This window comes from Microplitis demolitor, chromosome 5, assembly GCF_026212275.2.
Source record: "Microplitis demolitor isolate Queensland-Clemson2020A chromosome 5, iyMicDemo2.1a, whole genome shotgun sequence".
Taxonomy (NCBI): Eukaryota; Metazoa; Arthropoda; class Insecta; order Hymenoptera; family Braconidae; genus Microplitis; species Microplitis demolitor.
The window spans coordinates 6,101,029-6,120,571 of NC_068549.1; the positions used below are offsets into that span (position 1 = coordinate 6,101,029).

The window sequence follows — 19,543 nt, forward strand, 5'->3', positions numbered from 1 at the left end:
TTAGCCTACGCGTGTAATTGTCTACCCGAGCCGAAGACGAGGGTTGCAAACACGCGGATTGAACGTCTTATCATCGTCCTCGGTTCAAATTACTAACTACCATTTCTTCTAGAATATTTTATACCTACATTCAAAATATAGCTATAGTATATCATACCGATACTAAATTGCTTCGATCGTTATTAATTTTAAAACTACAATGAACTATTATTTTTTTTTAATTTAAAAAATTAATAATTTCCACGTATAAGTGTACTTTAAATAATATTTTAATTAATAACTTAAAATTGACGTTGCAATTAATCGGTATTCTTGTAATATATATTTATATATATAAAAAAAAATTAATAGCAATTTAAAGCGCGAGGCGCGATAACGGAAAAAAATATTCGCCTTGCCGGAGTTTCATTTTCGATTGCTTTGGAGGCTCTCGAATGGGTGAGGAAAAAAAAAAAATAATAAAAAAGAAAGCAACGCGACGAAACGCCCTGCGGAAACGGGGAATGAAACCGATGAACGAAGAGGGTAAGAGTGAGAGAGAAAGAGAATGAGTGTACTGGTATAGAGATCATATAGAAGAGAAGAGATCGGGAAATGGCGAAGAGGGACGAATGGATGGTTAAAAATATTGAAGCCCGATAGCCGCGGTTGCAGGAGGGCTATATCGAGAGAGAGGAAGATTGTAATAATAGTGAACTAGACTAGAGTAAAAGAATAAAGGGTAGATACGGGATAGAATAAAAAGAGGGGGTTGGTTGGTTTGGTCGGTCGGTCGGTTGGTTGGAAGGTTCACGTAATTCCGAGCTCTCTTCTCTTCTCTATATATAAATACATATATATATACCGTTCACGACTGCTACTGTACCTCTTACACCCCCTGACCAGCCGAACCCTTCATGCCGAACTGGTCTCGTCGTTGGAAAAAATTTAATTACAAAAAAGTTTTGGCATTCCATCAGTTTGGTTTAGCTGACGCTGTATCGTTCACGTTAAATCCCACTATACCTTATATTCGCGTATTTGTGGCTGGATATACACTCTGCCATAACCAACCCCCTCCCACTATTCCACCCCTGGCCCTGGTCCTCGCCATCACTAAACCACTTTGACCATTTTTGAACAGTGTAATAACTTTAATAAACTATCTACAGAGATTTTATAATAAATATTATTAAAATAAAAGGCACTGTACATATATATATTTTTTTTGATTACATTAAGTATTAAAGCTCCCGGTGATTTTAATATTTAGAATGTCATGAGAATCGGAAGCTCTTGCCACCCCTTTAGGAATATTTAAATCCGGTTTTGATTTATCGGTGAATGAATTGCCGGTACTTCAAACGAAATATACTCGCCTAACTTTTCTGTTCACTTTTTTATTTTATTTACCGATAGTATCACATTGCTGTGCGGATAAATAAACAGAACATTTCAACGATTTTTATTAAATTTATTAACGTTTATTCAAGGCTGTTGGAATGGAATGCAATATAAGATTAAATGATATCTTTTTTTTTTAAATAAATAAATATATATATATATATATATATATATATATATATATATATATGTATGTATGTATGTATGTATAGATTTAAAGGATTTTAAAAAATATTTTGTCTGCTGGAATTTTTAGAAAAATATTTAATTGATTTGTAAAAAAAAAAAAAAAATTTAATGGAAGAGTTTGCTTTTAATTTATGATTTTTAAATAAAATGAGCGAAGCCAATTATTCATAAAATTCTATCAATGTCTTGTGAGGTAAGAAAAAAAAATCAGAGAGAGAAAGAGAGTGGGAGGCAGAGGAGGAAGAAGAAAAAGACCAAGAAGGAGAGCATAAACTTTTTTTTAACGAGGGTAGATTCTAGTGGAACCACGAATGGCAAATAGAAAGGTCCGAATGAATGCATCGATGAGGAAAAAGAGGCCAGGAAACGTTGACAGGAGGCAGTGGATGATGGCAAAAGAGACAAGAGGCGATACAGAGAGCCAAACGAAAGAGAAAAGGCATTGAAGAAGAGACAGAAAACGAACTAGCGAGAAACAGCATTCAAGATAGAAATGAAAAAATAAAAAAAAAAAGAAAATATAAAAAAGGAAAATAGAAAAAAAGTAGAACTGTAAAGATTGGCGGTCTCTACTCCCTCAACTATCCCCTGACGTCTACCTTCCGACTGAGGACAAAAATCAATATCAACGTGTAGCCATTTCTTTTTAATCTATCGCGTATCTGTTATATTTATTATAAACTTTACCATAACTGTATAAATATTATGGAAAAATATGTATAGGAAAGTTCGGGGTGAAATGAGACGTGATTTTTAAGAAAAAGTTTTGTTGGGATCCAGAAGTGGGCAAGTTGACCAGGGCTTTGTTATTTGAATAGGGGGGGGGGCGGGGTGCTAATAGTTCCAACTTACGTATTCGTATCGAATCGAATCGAACTAGTCGATTTTGACTTCAAATCGAATAATTTGGAAGATCACTAATAATTCCGAAATTTCCTTTTGAACGGCTTGAAACTTTAATATTTTTTTCTATTTTTCCATTAAATAAAAATTGAATATTTGAAAACTGATCAAAATTTTCTAATTCGAACCCAATTCGCACAATCGTATACTTGAAAATTTTTTTAATTTTAAAAAAATGAAAAAAAATATGACACTGAGGTAAAATGGGTCACTATAATAATAAAAATACTATTTTCACTAAAAATTTATAATAAAGTAGATTGAAAATGTGTTGGTATAAATGATGATCTAAAATAAATTTTTACTTTATTTCTTTTATAATTTTCTTAATTTTTAATAATAAATAATTTTAATTAAAATATTCATGCACTACAATAATTTTTATTCGTATGTTCGCTAATTGATTAAATTTTCTAAATAGACTAATTTTTAGAAATTTAAAAAATTTTCCGAAAACTGTTTTTTTTTTATAGTGATCCATACTACCCCAAAATTTTTCTTTGCTTACATTGCTCATAATTTTAAAAAAAAATACAACTAGCACGAGAAAAATTTCACCTATTCCGTGCATGGTCAACTTGCCCCATCTTTTTTTGAATTTATAAATAAAAATTTTCTAAACATATTTCATATTATTTCGCATTAAGAACTCACTTCGTCTTAATTTATATAACTTAACTTAAAATTACGAAAATAAGCGAAAATTGGATTACTAAATAATAGTAAATTCAAGTTACTAAAATCATTATATTAAATAATATTTCTGAGGGTAAACTAGTCTGAGAGATTATTCAGCTGCAAAGACTGAATGACTCAATGAATCAAATCTCATTAATGGTCTATATATATATATATATATATATATATGTATATATATATATATATAAGTTTAAACGTTAGTGATATTAGTAAATGTCTTTATCCTGACGTAATTGCCAATATCGAATACTTGGGCGTTACCGGAAATCAGATAGATTTACTTATTGAATGAACAAAACTAACTCTGATTAATACAAAAACAATAAGAAAACAAAAAAAATTAATTTAATTATTTAATTACTGCAGTACTGATAAATTACATGAAAGGCAAATTAAATTTTGTTATCATTAAAATTTAAAATTGTGAACTACCAGCAGATTAATGATCCAGTAGACTAAATAATTAAACGAACAATTATTTTAAAAAATATTAATTTAATTTTACGCCTAATTTATTTATATTATTCATGGATAAATTTATATTTATAATTGAGATAAGAAGTATAATTAATTATGTAGCAGATTCAATAACAAGTTGATTGGATATAGATATAGAAAAGGAGAAGGAAAAAAAATGAAAATGAATATTTAAATAATGAAAATAATGCAGTGTAATAGATACATTATGAAGATAGCTGTTAAATTAACCGTTGCATCTCGAGATACCCAGCTGCGTTATTCAGGCAAGAGCTTACATAGTAGCCCGGTTGGTTATACGGACACCGGTTCACCCCTACGGTCCCGTTAGTACTACATATAGATTATTGATTAGGCAATAACTCAAGGACTACTCGTTGGGGGATTCACATTACCACCATAACCTAGGCTTTCTCGCCCTGACTACTCTACTGACCACTAGTATACTCATGGATCTTTGGATCTCAGTAATAATTATATGATAATTAATATCAAAATCTACTTTTGATCTTTATAAAAAATTTTAATATACCTGAAAATCGGAAAGTTCTTCGCTGAATAAAAACAAAATAAAGTTTTAGAGCTGATTAGATTTTAGAATCAATCTATCAAGTACATTACAAGTTATCCGATTGTGCTCAATTTCTTGAAAATTGTTGGAATTAATAAGCCGCTTCAAACGTCGCCTCAAAAAGCTAAATCGGTTCATCCGTTCAAAAGTTACAGAATATTTTTATACATACGCACATACACTTGGACATAATTTTTAAATTAATCAGGATAACTTCCTAGAATCTCGAAACCTCAAGATCTGTTAGAAATTCGAGTTGCGAAAATCGGATCGAAATCAATAATTCGCCTATTTTTGAAAATTTTCAATTTTCTTAGCGGGAAGTTCAAAATTAAATGAAAAGTAAAAAAATCTAATGGATGTAGATTTCTTAAATGTTTCACACGTTAGCCGAAAATTGCACCTCCAACTATTCCTTAAGCCACCTTTAGGCAGTCAAATCACATAAATTTTTTTCATTTTCGTTCCGTGAAAAATTTTCCAGATTTCAAGATTTATTACAGTTTCAAAAATCAGTCTCTCTACTTCGACACTGTAAAAATTACATTATTTCTGACGGAGTAATTTTAGAGTTTCATATAAGACTTTTTTCAGTTCTTCATAGCGCTTCAGTCATAATAAACTTCCATTCAACTAAAAATACATTAGAAGCCGTAAAGTTTGGTATCTATAATTACTTTATTACAAGAAATAGTCTCAATTATTACAGGGCTTAATTTTCTCACTGTTTTTTATTCCATGTTAAAAATTTTTCAACATATCTGCGCTAAAAGTTTAAATTCCTGCCCTGTTTAGCGGATAAAGTCATTCTTTTCTATAATGAGAAAAATAATAATAAAAATTAGCGCATGCGCCGTTTTTTTTACAACAAAAGGCAAAAATTTTAATTTTCATGTACAGATCTGGTGAAAAATTATACATGGGGGTTGAAATGCCCTATTTTTCTCCCTTGGTGTGTAATATACTATTTTTTTTTTTTTTTTACCAAACAAACTATAGTTATAAAAAATAAATAAATTTCACAGTCGCTGGTTACTTTTCATAAATTTAGATTCTCTAGTAAAAGTGTAGATATTTACTTATTTATTGTGATATATATTTTTGGTGATAATTTATTATTTTATTCTTGATTATATTTAATATTTTTATATATTATAAATATTAATTGAGAACATAAGCATTATGATTGGCAACTTAATCTGGTAAACTATTTATTTTAAAAAATTTTTTTAGTTTGATAAATGAAATAATGCAAGCTGACTTGCTGAACACATCCCATCACAGTAATGAAAAGTTAAAGCCAGTCTTTGTGTGTGAATATAAAACGTCCGGTGGGATCAATTTAGCAATGGGTGGAAAAGCTAAAATCGATTATCACCTTAGTGACTTAGATACAATTAATGTATCAAGTTTTACTGCTGTCAGATTCAAAAATTTTTTTTTTGTTTTTACATAGATTTTAATATACTTGACATTAAATTTTAAATTCATAAAAGATAGGACAAGTTGGACAAAAATGTTAAATTGGCCGACTTGAAATTTTTTTTCCAACTTCTTGATTATTTAATTATTACGAAATTAGGGAACCCAATCACTTCAAAAAATATAAATTTGAAAATAATTAAAGTACGGGAAAATTTACTAATCTGGATAATTTTCTGCCGAAACTTTTTTTTTATTATTCACATGGAGGAAAAAAATTTCTGTTGAAAATGAAAAGCAATTACGTATTGCACTTTGATTAGAATTTTATCACACGGTGAAAATTCTATGAAAAATAACTACAATTCTCTAAAAGCGAAAAAAAAAATTTTTTTTTTTTTTTTTACATTAACCAGAGAGTTTTATTAATTATTACCGTAAAATATACTTTTATATTTTTTATGAAAATGTCAATTGCGATAATTGATTGAATAGGATGAGAAAACGTCAGAGACTAAGAATCTGAGGCGATATAATGTTGTAGACTGGTGTTAGACTTTTCTTTACTGATAGAGAGACGAGCAACTCTGCCGAATCGTTGACCGCAATGTTGGGGACACAGCTGAGCCATTATTGGAAACTCGTTACATGCTCGATTCAACGTTACAGAGACCCGCAACAAGCCAAGTGTAACACAAGTGTTTTGGTGAACTGCAGCCACTAAATTGCATTCGTGTCCACCTCAGCCGGACGCAGGAAATACCTGCATCGTAGACTCTACCCTCTAATGAACGTGTCTATGAAAGAGAGTAACTAACTATATACATATATATATCTATACATATTCAACTATAGCGACATACATTTTACACTTTCTAACATTTTGCGATGATTAAACTTTTTAAGTAATTCGCTTGTTTATTGGATTTAAAAATTTTTTTTTACCGCTACTTTTAGACATCCCATGAAAAATGAATCATATATGGCCATATAACACCATATACGAAAATTCACCATATATTCTTCATATATAATCCAAATAGGTCCACACATATTTCATATATGATCCATTTATGCCTCATATATAGATATGATGCATATATGACCATATACAAAAATTTACCATATATAATCCTAATCGGTCTATATAAGCATATTTCATATATGATTCATATATGCCTCATATTATCCATATATGAATAATATATACCAATATATGATTCATATATCGATCATATATGATCCATCTAAGCTTCATATATAAATGATATGACACACACCTGAAGCATATGTGACCATATACAAACATTTACCATATATGCTCAACATATAATCCATGTATTCATATGATTTATATATGATCCATGTATGAAGCATATGTGTATTATATGATCCATAAACGTTCATATATAGAGCATAGATGCCCATATGTGAAGCATATATGAGCACACATGGCTAATTTTCATATATGCTCTATTTATGGGCGTATATGACTTTTTTTCTTGGGAATACCCTTGTCTCCCGTACTTTTTCGGAAATACTCAATGACGAACTATCATAATAATATTAAAATTTTATAAATTAATTAAAATTAACGTAAATATAAAAGCAACTACGAGAAATTTAATTGAATATTTGAATTGTTCAAACCTTTGCATGAACTCATGAAAATTTTCGAGATCAGTCGTCAATATAAAAATTACAAATTAAAATCATCTTTTTTATACAAATATTCAAGTAATCGAGATATAATTGCATCAATATAGATTGTCTAACTATTTAATTAACTGATTAAATGTATTTAATAGAAAAATAAGTTACGAGTAATTGTTAATAACGAAACAACTATATTTAATTAACAATAATAATTTTTGTGTGATGTTAAATTAATATAAATTGGACTTAAAATAACCTTTTATTCCGGTCACAGCGATCATTTTATTTTATCAGTTTCTTTAAATACGTAAAGAATATTAATTTCATTACATAGTTTTAATATTAAACACCGGAAAGAGTAAAGTGTCATTCAAATATATCAAAGTTACTGCACAACTATATTTAAATTTTACCTGTATATTAATTATTCATCGTTACATAAACCACAAATTGATATTTAGGGATTATAAATTCACTGAATTATTAAATTATGACATTTGATGTGACGGTATCACAAAAATAGATAAGAACTCAAATTATCATTCGTTTTTTGACACAATTTAATAAAAGTATTAATATATCTTCCTTAGTTCAAGTAATTGATGTTTATTTTTTGGTACCATGGGGTCGAAATTCAGTACAACAAAATTTGTTTCGTAATTAAATAATTATGGGGAATACGGGACACCGCGGGATATGTAACCAGCCAATAAATTCTTGTAAGTTGTGAGCATCAGATATAATTTGACGTTATATTTATTTCCAATAAACATCATTATTTTGATTTAAATATTCCTTTTAACTCAAAAATTTTTTCATTGGCTGATTTCATTTATTATTCATAATTTTATCCTATAGATATTTGACGAATTCATGATTATCAATCAAAACTGTTTATAAAATAAGTTATTTTTTCACGATGAGATGAAAAAAATTTTTTTTAAGGTAGACTTTAAACTGTATTATAAGAGTATCTGATAATATGAGTACTTGATATATTTCATTTCAATTGTCATCGATAATTGAAAATTATTTACGAAAATTAATACTGACGAACGAAAAATGCAAGTAACCGACATGATCTGAGTTCAGACTATCGGGTTATTTTTCTCAATTTATCTATAAACTGTTCATTGCGGTCTTTTTCTTATCCTTCTTAATCCCTTGCTATTCTTATTCTTTTTCCTTAATACAAGAATGTTAGAACGCTTCGCATATATATTCCCTTATGTGTGTGTGCATAGTCACATACTTTCCTGCTTTACAGCATTATTCAATACAGTTTCTATTGCACAACCCCATTGCGAAGCAATAAGATATGTTCTACTAACGCTAAAAAAATTCACAACTGATTGATCTTTTTTATTTTTTATTACATTAGAATTAACAAATAGAATAACTCTATCGAAAAGCACTATTCAAATCTTTTTAGTTAAACTATAATTAATAAAAATTTTAAACTGGCAATTAGTGAAAAAATTTAGCTGCCATTTTTTTTTAATACTTTGTTGTATATTTGAGCGCCATCTGTCGATCACTTTCTGAATGAACAAGTGAATTATGTGCGTCTGTATTTTCCAACTTTTTGACAGCCTAATCTTTTGCGTAATAATAATAATAATAATAATAATAATAATAATAATAATAATAATAATAATAATAATAATAATAATAATAATAATAATAATAATAATAATATAATAATAATAATAATAATAATAATAATAATAATAATAATAATAATAATATAATAATAATAATAATAATAATAATAATAATAATAATAATAATAATATAATAATAATAATAATAATAATAATAATAATAATAATAATAATAATAATAATAATAATAATAATAATAATAATTACGTAAATAAATAAGCTAAGACCGAGTAAGTGTTAGCAGAACACATCTTATTGCTTCGCAATTGAGTTATGCAATAATAATAATTATAACACGTAAAAGTATCAATAAAATAAGTTAATGAAAACCGGAAAGTTCCAGTTATCTGTACGTCATTATCTCAACCACAAGAAATAAATGAAACTTAATTGTTATCATTCTATCAAGCAATTATTTTCATCTTTACTGATGCAATAATTTCTGATTTGTTAATTTATTTGACTACTCAAATTTCATATACTTCTATTCACATATAAATATATTCAATCTGGATATCGATTATCGCAATACCGCACATTGAATGACAAAATCCGGTGGCTATTTATTCTTCATCTCACATATCAAAATAATATTAATTATTATTATTATTATCATTATGTTATAATACTTGTGATATTTATTAAATCCTATCAACTTTTAAAATATTTAATTTGGCATATTAAAAAATCTATGTCACTTTAAATACAATAAATTAAAATCCAAGGGATTATTTCAGAATTAAAAAAAGTTATACTCATTTATTGAAAATTCGATTATTTACCGTCTAGACAAAACCCACAGATACAAATTACTTATCTAAGGCATTAACGACTTGTAAAACATTTTAAAAGTATTTGGGTCGGTGTATATCTGATACAATTTATCCCTTTTACAACCGCGTACTATGGCCATTTTTTTTTTTTTTCGATACCATTTCAAATGTACTTTTAAGAGACTACATGACTTCATTATCGATAAATTGATCTTGTTAAATAGTGTTTTTATCCAGGATACTTAAAAACTTTTAAACCCTTATTGAATTTTCTTCACTTATCAACTAGACACCAATTTGAAATAAAAATAAAATAAAACCAATAAAAAGACAACTAATTCGCTAGTAAAATTTATAAACTTTTAGGGGAATCAAATTTTGAGTGATTTGGTTTCGTTTAAATATAACACGATTTTTTATTTAATTTCTTTGATGAATGATAGATTGGGGGTGGGTATCAAGGCCGGAGAACGACGAATAGAAAATAATGTTACATATATACTAATAAAGGTAACAGCTGAAAACTTAACTAACGCGACATCAAAGACTTCAAAGTAAAGTACCTATTAACTAACTGTGTTAGTCCATGAGTTAATTAGTCTTCTACACAGAGCATTCAACTACCCCGATGTATATATACATATATGTACTACCAAAAACACCCGTCATTTACTTGTTAAAGATTCATCAACTTATGTGTGTGCCGGCGATAAAATGTGTCACGGTGGACATTTTTTTATTCAATGCCTTCAATTCGATTTTTTTTTTTTTAAATAGTAATTATTTATTACCTTTTTTTGCGATTAGTGAATATTTTTTTCAACTTGGAAGGGGCAAAACGGACCCTTAGAAAAAAAATTTCAAGTGTTCTTTTTTTTATTAGTTTTCAGTACTTTATTCTGACTTAAAATCAGCCGGTATAGAAATGATCTAGTTACAAAAAAAAAATTGACGTAGGGGTAAAAGAGACCCTAAAAAATTAATTTCTTTAACTTTTAGTTGAGATTAAATTTAATCATTTTTTTTCAAAAAATTAAAATAATCTATATTAATAAATATAGTTTTTAAAAAATAAATTTATCGAACTGGAATCTATACTTTGGCTCAATTGTACCGATATGAAATTTATTTTTAATAATGAACTAAAAATTGTTATTTGGATTTTTAAACTTTTTTTGGACATTTTTGGGTGGCCCGAATTATCCGATTGTCTTTGTAAAATTAAAAAAAAGTTTAAAGTTCCATTGTGCCCTTTATAATTTGAATTTATAAAAAAATTTCCGAATCCGATTTTGTCCTATCCTCTTTTTTTTACAACTTTTTTGAACTCTGGTTTTATTCCAATTTTTTCATGACGATGTTACATATATTCCCGGGTCAAAAATAAAACTTGATTTAGAGTTGGTTTATCAAGTCGAAATTTGGAGTCGTTTTTCATAAGAAAAACTCAACTTTTTTTTACGGAGATATGAAATACAATGAGTTTTCGCTTTGGTTTAGACTTAACTGGTTTACTTAGTCACGATTTAAGGCAAAAAAGTCTAAATCAAGTCGAAATTGATTTGGTTTAGACTTATTCGACTTAAACTATGAGGCAAAAAAGTCAAAACTAAAGTGATATAATTTTTATATATTAAGGCGAATAAATAACTTTGTTTCGACTTGATTTAGCAGGTCAAAAGTAAGGTGAATGACTATCGTGCTCGAAGTAAAGATGAATAAGTTCAAACTAAGACCAAAAAATATAAATAAGTTGAAATAAGTTGAAACTAAGATGAAAAAAGTTGAAAAAGTTGAAAAAAATTTAATTCAAATTGAAAAAGTCGAGATGTTATCGAAAAATCGTCGGCAAATCGATAACTTCAAAAGCGAGCCTGAGTAAAGTTTTATTTTTGACCCGGGTTAATTAGAAATCTATTTTCTAATAAAGATCTATTGTGATGTTTCAAAAAATTTTAACTCCAATTAACATTATAATACAATGCTATATTTTTCCTAGACGACTATCTGCTATATTTATTTATATAGTTAATTTCCAATCTGATTTTTCGTAAATAGATTTAGATTTCCGTGTCTAATTTTACACTATTTCAAATGATAATACATTAATAATAATAGTAAAAATAAATGTTTCCAAAGATTAAACTTTTTAAATTATTTTGTTTTTTTTTTTCACATCTTTAAAATCAGGTCATCTCGTTGGAATAAAATTAGAAAATTTAATTTAATAACTCGATTGATAATTCAACAGAAGAAATGTACATTTCATATTTCTGTACCTTTATGATAAAAATAATACCATTAAACTCGATTATTTTTTTACAACTGGAATTTCGGTCAGTTATTTTACGTTTCAAATTACACTATTATTAAAATTAATATTTTACGATGTTCTCTCATACCTCGAAATATTTTTAGTATAATTATTTTATACATTTCAATGTCTTCATATTTTTAAAACCAAATATGATTGATACTTTGTGCAGATGACGTCTATTAAAAGACGCTGTCAAAAAAATTATGGAAGTTTTTTCTTGGAATATATTTTTGGAAATATTCATCAAATTTATAATTTAAATATCAGTAATTATCTTTTAACAAATTAAAAAAAAACTAACAGTAAATAGTTGCTGCTATATCCGTTTTTTACAAAAAAATTAGGGACGTAAAAAAAATTTTTTCTTTCAATTTCGCGCTAAAAATATTTGAATTTTTTTTTTTAAATTTTTGTAACAAATTTTTATAAGAATTTTATGATTTTATTTGAAACCTCATTAATTTCAGTCAATTTAAAAAAATGTAATAATTACCGTGTGAAATTTAAAAAAAACGCAGTTGCAAAAAAATATATTTATAGTTTTTGCAGCTCAATTAAAAATTTACTCAATTTACAAAAATTACTATCGATTCTAAGATAACGATCTTAAAAGTACGTACACTATACGATTTAGGTTTCATTAAAAAAAAAAAAGAAAAAAAAATTTACATACAGACCGAATCATCATGACTTGTTTTATTTTATCATAAAAAATAAATCTCATTTTTCACGTAATTACAGTAAAAAAATTTCACTTAAATAATTAAACTAAATATTAAAATATAATAAATACCGTAAGATGAACGGTGGAGTTTAAAGGTTCACCTATCATGGGAAATGCCTGCCCGGTTAGCGGATTTGGCAATCTTTCATGGTGATTATATCATATTATAATTGACTTCGGACGGATTGTCGTTGTCGATAACTTTGTATAGTCAATTAAAAGCTTCAATTTAACTAATAAAAAATATAAATTTTATTTTCAGCTGAAGAATTTTTAACGCGTTTTTCAAAATAATCTACATATTTTATTATATATTTCTCAGGTATTTTCCCAAGTAGTCAATAATTTTAATACCCGCAAGTATCTCAGTTGGATAAAAGTAAATTAATAACGGATGTAAAGGGACCGTAGACATGATTGGCGGTGATTTTATTTTTATATTCATTACGAATGTAAAAAAGCGAGCAAAAGTTATGCAGATGACTGGAGTAAGAGGGTAAGGGGTCGGGCAATAGAGACTAGGTCTGTAAAGACGAATACAAGTCCGAAGAAAAGCGACGTCATATATGAGGTACTTCGGGAATGAAAGTCCTCAGAATCTTGTAAGTCCTCGTAGTAAAGAGCGAGAGAGAGAGAGAGACTGGATAGTAGTCTAACACACGCGAATGGGCACGATACCAAGTTTAATTAGGTGCGCCTTCATTGGTATATACTCTGGTACACCCCGTCATCCCCCAATCGGGTCTCGTGTATACAAGCCGATATCCATTGCAGAGTATCGGATAGTAGAATGAGTGCCTGAGGAGGGTAGTAGGAGTACAGTAAGAGCATCAGCCAGGATGAGAGATAGGACACTGAGGAAGAGATGAAGCTGCTGGAGGATGAGATGCTTTTCTTCTCTCTCTATCTCTATTCGTACCCGTTTTTTCTGTCGTCTTTTTTTCTTTCGTTCTTCCTTTCTTTCTGGTCCCAGTGAGAGCAGTATAGTATAGATGAGTAGGGTTGAGTATTATATAGAGTCATCACAAACGTCGTGGCATTCGAGAGGGGGTAGTTTTAACAGATTATGGGATGAGGAAAGACTTTTGTACACTGCCCGGATTGAAATTTAGCGTGGGATTCTGAACTACCGAGATTACCTCTCTTCATGGAGACTTACTCGATACTGTGTTGGGATAACTTCGATTCTAAGCTCCAACTCTTGGCTTTATCATTCTCATTATTATATTCGACGAAATACTTTTGTAATTTTACGATACTAATTCTGTTATTTTTAATTATTTGCTATTGAGTAAACAAACATTACTATTTTTTTTTTTTTAATGAATAGAATTTTGGAAAAACTGAGGGAAATATAGAAGCTAATTTTGATTTTATTTTTAGTTTTAATGAAAATTTTAATTTTTATTAAAATTTATATATGAATAATTTTTGTCAAATTTTTGAAAAAAAAATTTATTGCTTTTTTTTAACTGTTGCCATTTTGCTCAGTTCTCCCCTTCAGAGTAAAAAAAAATTCAAAAATTATTGTCAGATTTTGAAACCGCGTAAAACTTCAAGCTGATGATTTTTAAAATTTTTTGAAATTGAAACTTTGCTTGATTTTTATTTAAATAAAATAATATTTTATTTTTGATAATGGGCTGAATTATGAATGGCGGGAATAATAAATTTTTTGAATGTTAATAAAATAATTATTTATTCGAACAATGAGGATACTTTCAAGTATATTATTTATTTAATTAAAGAATTCAATATCCGATAATTTAAATAAAATAACTTTTTGAAAATTATGAAAACTGAGTTAATTTAATTAATTATGAAAATTGAAATATTCAAATTTCATTCATGAAAAGTTTACTGTCATAAATTAATTATTTTGTTTAAAACTTTATTGAATGAACTACATAAAAAAAAAACTAAATAATTAAAACGGATATTGAATTTAATTGTAGTAATTACTCGTATTGACATTTTTTTTCTTTATAATTTTTTTGTGAAATATCATTTTGTACTTTGATTTTTAAAAATATCTGACGTTTTCTTATTACTCAAATTTAATTTCATACAAAATTGTTTTTTTTTTTTTTTTTTTTTTAAATCAGAAATGATGGCGGGAAAAAATCGGTCACCCAAAATTACAATAAAAAAATTTTATTTTACCGAAAATTGTTTTTGTTCTGTAACTTTTATTCCCAATTTGTAAATGAATCCTGCGTATTCAATTTTATTAAAAATATTTTTACCAGCCTCGATTTTCCCAAAAATAAAAAAAAAAAAATTTAATGACAATTTCATATTTTATTTAAATGCAAACTAAAGATCCAGGATATTCAGACTAAAAAAAAATTGACTACTCCTTCAATCATCCCCCCCCCCCACTCACTTTAGACATCAAAATTTTCAATTAAAAAAAAAAACATATTTACATAATTTATGATAATTACAAGGTAAAGTGCAGCAGAGGGTTTTCAATGGCCGCCTAGAAAAATATTTCTACATGCTATCAGAGCAGTAGTCAAATTCCTTGGAATCTACGGTTTCAGTAAAAAACAAAATAATAATAATAATAAATAAAACAGATCAGTGCTAAATTATTTTCTAATGCTCGTGAAGACGAAACTAAAAATAGGTTGTATTAAGTGCAAAATACCTAATTGCAAAAAAAAAAAGTTAATAATTTTTGTACAATTAAAAAAAATGGCGGATTGTCACGAAGATCACACTCGAGATTTTTTAAATTCTTTTAATTAAAAAAAAGTAATAGAAATTATTTGTTAATATTAATTAGTTAGTTAATTAATTAATTAATGAATTATTTATTATTGATTCCGTTAGATGTTAATGATTGAGATGTTGATATTACCATATGAGTTGTGAAACTGTTGATGATGAGTCTCGATTCCTGATCCTGGGTGGTGGATATCCAGCATTCCATCCGGGTCACCTCCGCTCTCAGAGCAGTTGCTCAGGGCTAAAACCAAACCGATAGACACACACCTTGCGTTTTCACTAATATTCATATTATTTATTTAAGACAACACGTTTTCCGTTTATTTATTATTTTTTTTTTTTTTTTATTAATCTATTAAATACTTTTACACACTAATTTTTTTATTTATTTATTTTTGCGATAAGTCATTTTCAAAAAAATAAATTAATTAAAACAAAAAAATAATAAAATATTAATTAATGACTTGCCGCTGATTTTTTACACTAATTAATTATTTGAACTCCGAATTTTTTATAATTAATAAAAAACAAAATTTGAACGAAATTTAGCGAATTATCGCTCTATTTCGTCAAAATTGAACTAAATATTGATAACATAAAAATAAATAAATAAAAATTATTAAGATAGTTAATATCTTAGAGTATGAAAAAATGAAAAATTAATTATAATTTATAGTATTTATTTTAAATTAAGTTTTAGTTAGGAAATAGTTAGGAAAATTAAAACGGAAAAAAGTGGAAATATTTTATTGCAAAGTAGATTTTTTTAAAAGGATAATAGAGAGCCTGTGAAATTAACTGAGGAAAACAAGAGAAACCAACAAAACCTATGTATATTTTTATTTGTTCAATCACAGCAATAGATAATTCAATTTTAGATTTTGAGAAGAGATTTTCCTTAATTTTTGACAATCTATCAAAAGGCTACAAAATGAAAAAAATTTTTTTAAATTCTTTGAACTGTTGAGTTGCCTTCCAAAATGCACATTATCAAATTTCTTGTGATATTTTAAAAAATTAACGTTTGAATTTGTCATGTACCTGAAGATCATGACGTTTTTCACGCAACGAAAATCAAAAAATTTGGTAATCATATAGAAGTGCGGCGGAAATTTTCGATGAAAAAGTGAAAAAACAAAAAGGTAACCAAAGTTTTTGAAGAAATATCAGTAATGATTGATAAATCCACTGAAAAGCTGAAAAAAATGGCACTGAAATGAACTACAATCTCACTTCTATATAATTCCAAAAATTTATGTAATTCGACTACTTAAGGAGTAGTTTTAGAAGTTGAGGGTGGCCTCAGATTTTCGGCTGACATGCCAACATCTATAAAAGAAACATTTCAGAAATCTAGTCATCCAGTAGATTTTTCAAATTTTCTTTTTCGTTGCGCGAAAAATTTTCCGATTTTCAGGTTCATAATTTGCCAACTAAAATTTTGAACACAAAATAAAAAAGTTTCTTAGCGCAAAAAATTTTTACTCACTCCAAGAAAATGTTTACTTCCATTATAAATTAAAACCAAAGATTTTATGAGAGCGAGAAAAACTTTTCTTGGAGCAAAAAATTTTTTCTGATCCTACAAAAATTTATATCTTCAATTCATAGTGCAAAATATTTCTTGCGTCCAAAAATTATTTTTTTTTGTAGATAAAATTATAAAAAAAAAATTTGAATCTGAATTTGAAATAAATTTCATTGATAATCTCTACGCACTTTCAAAAATTTCAGGCAAAACAACTAAACAGTAATTTTCAATATTTATATTCTTTAAAACATAAAAAAATTTATAAATACACAGCACTCGCTTAAACATTTCGAAAAAATTAAATATCAGGCAAAAAAAATTTCAAAAATTTGACCCTTCTCTATATTATTGACATCAAGATATTTTTAAAAATTAAAAACAAAGCTGACAATTTAAAAAACAAAATGAAATTTTAAATAACAGCAAAAATGCGGTGCTCATGTCTATCCATTTGGTTTTAATTTAAATCCCGAATTTTCAAATCAACCAACATACTAAATAAAATTAAAAAAACAAAAAAACAAAATTAAACAAACAACCGGGCAATTAACAGCATGTTGATAAAAATTTCTACCAATATCATTATTTTTTAATTATAAAAAATAGTTTTTACTCCTTAGGTCGACATCCACATATTTTGTGTAATCTTCCGTGTAGATATTGTTGGTTTCGCTATTTCATCTTCTAGGTCGCTGTATATATTAATGTATACATATATATTTTAATATATATACACATACATATACATATATATTATTATATTATTTAGTTGTCGTGCGCACAGAAGTTTATATTGTGATTTTTTTTATTTCTGTCCGTGAATAAATCCCGAGTTTCACGGTAAAGAGTAATAAAATATACCCTCGTCGAATGAAGGTATACAGAAATAAGTAGAGGGATAAGTTCCTATCAAATTGCTGTAAGGGGTTTGCGTGCGACAAAAGAACACGCAAATAACGCGAATAATAATCAGAGGGTTTACTGCAAAGAAAGACGCGAAAATGTTTTTTTTTTCAATTTATACTACGAAGAATAAATGAGAAAATTATGAAATGATGATGATGATGATGATGTTGTTGTTGTTGTTGTTGTTGTTAATGTTGGAGTAAATGTTGTACATGTGACAGTAAAAGGAATTTTTTTGCATTCAGGTATAGAGTAACGATGTAGATACACCCAATTGTTATTTTGTTGTACATACATATATATACATATATATTGTAATGCAATTTATCTATAGAAAAATACCTAACAAGTATCGTCTTGCATTTATCAGAGTTAGCAGTCGTTTAATTTGATCTGACTCGAGGTATGACAACAAAATATATAAGTATATGTATATTATGTGTCAGGTGTATCAGAAAAAATTTAAAGGTTTTTACACAGTTAGAACTTTAGTGTTAAATTAAACACAAATCGTGTGGGGCAAAGGGTCTACACAAATGTTAGGGTTAATTCAACACATGAAGTTTGTGTTGAATCAACACAAATTTTATGTTGAATAATTGAACACAAAATCTGTTATTTTGACAGAAAATTTTTGTAAATTTAACAGACTTTTCGTATTAAAATTAACTAATAAATATAAGTACATGACCTAACCAACTCAAGTATACTGATCTACCCTTAGTACAACTTATGTCAATTTAGCAAACAATTAGTTCGATTTTCGGTGATTTTTATAAAAAACGGAGCTACGAATTATCCTCCCGTAAAATGAGAATAAAAAATCATTGAACCTGATCATAAAAATATTAAAGTTATCTATGATTATATTTAATTGTAAATCAATTATAATCCAAATTTCCTTGCAGACAATGCTGCTACAATGCTTTGCTTGGTTATAGTAATGAAGAAACGCGCGGGAGTGTTTAGCTAAACAACACAAATTTTGTGTTAATTTTCGAATAACACAAGAAATTTGTTACATTACAGATTTTCTAATCATTTAACATAAAAAATCAGTTAAAGTAAAATATCACAAACGGTTTGTGTTGAATTAACAGACTTCTGTGTTGAAAATCAACACTAAAAATTTAACCAAATAATTTTTTAACACAAATACACAAAATTTCTAACTGTGTATAACATGAAATGTCGGATGGAAAATTTTTTTTTTTAAAAGATAAAATAATAAGAAGTAATTATTAGCCCGTAAAAAAGTTGCTGCTGAATATTTCAGTGACAGGTTTATTTTTTTAGTAGGATTAAAAAATAGTAAAAAAACAGGACATGAGTTGACTTGGACTTTTCAAGTACTTTGAAGTTGTTACGGTAACTTTACTTTGCTATTTTATTTTTGTTAAAAGACACTAAAGCAACTACCATCGGGGCTTTTATAAATCTCAGTATGGTATTTTGTAGTTCACTGAAGTTGGTTAATAATAAATTTAATTTAACGACTGACTATTCTATTAATTATTCATAGATATTTGGTCAGGACGTAAGTGAGATAAAGTGCAATCGTTTAGAAAATTTATTAAATTTTATGTAACGATTTT

The 19,543-nt window shown here is 27.4% G+C and overlaps 1 protein-coding gene across 1 annotated transcript in view; it reads right to left on the minus strand.

Annotated features, from left to right (window-relative positions):
• The window catches only part of LOC103574465 (hepatocyte nuclear factor 6), a 50,371-nt gene that overhangs the window by 25,341 nt on the left and 5,487 nt on the right, over positions 1-19,543 (minus strand). Inside the window, exon 2 of the mRNA XM_008553915.2 lies at positions 15,645-15,752. Coding sequence (XP_008552137.2) covers positions 15,645-15,752 — 108 coding nt within the window. The remainder of the gene's footprint in view (positions 1-15,644; positions 15,753-19,543) is intronic.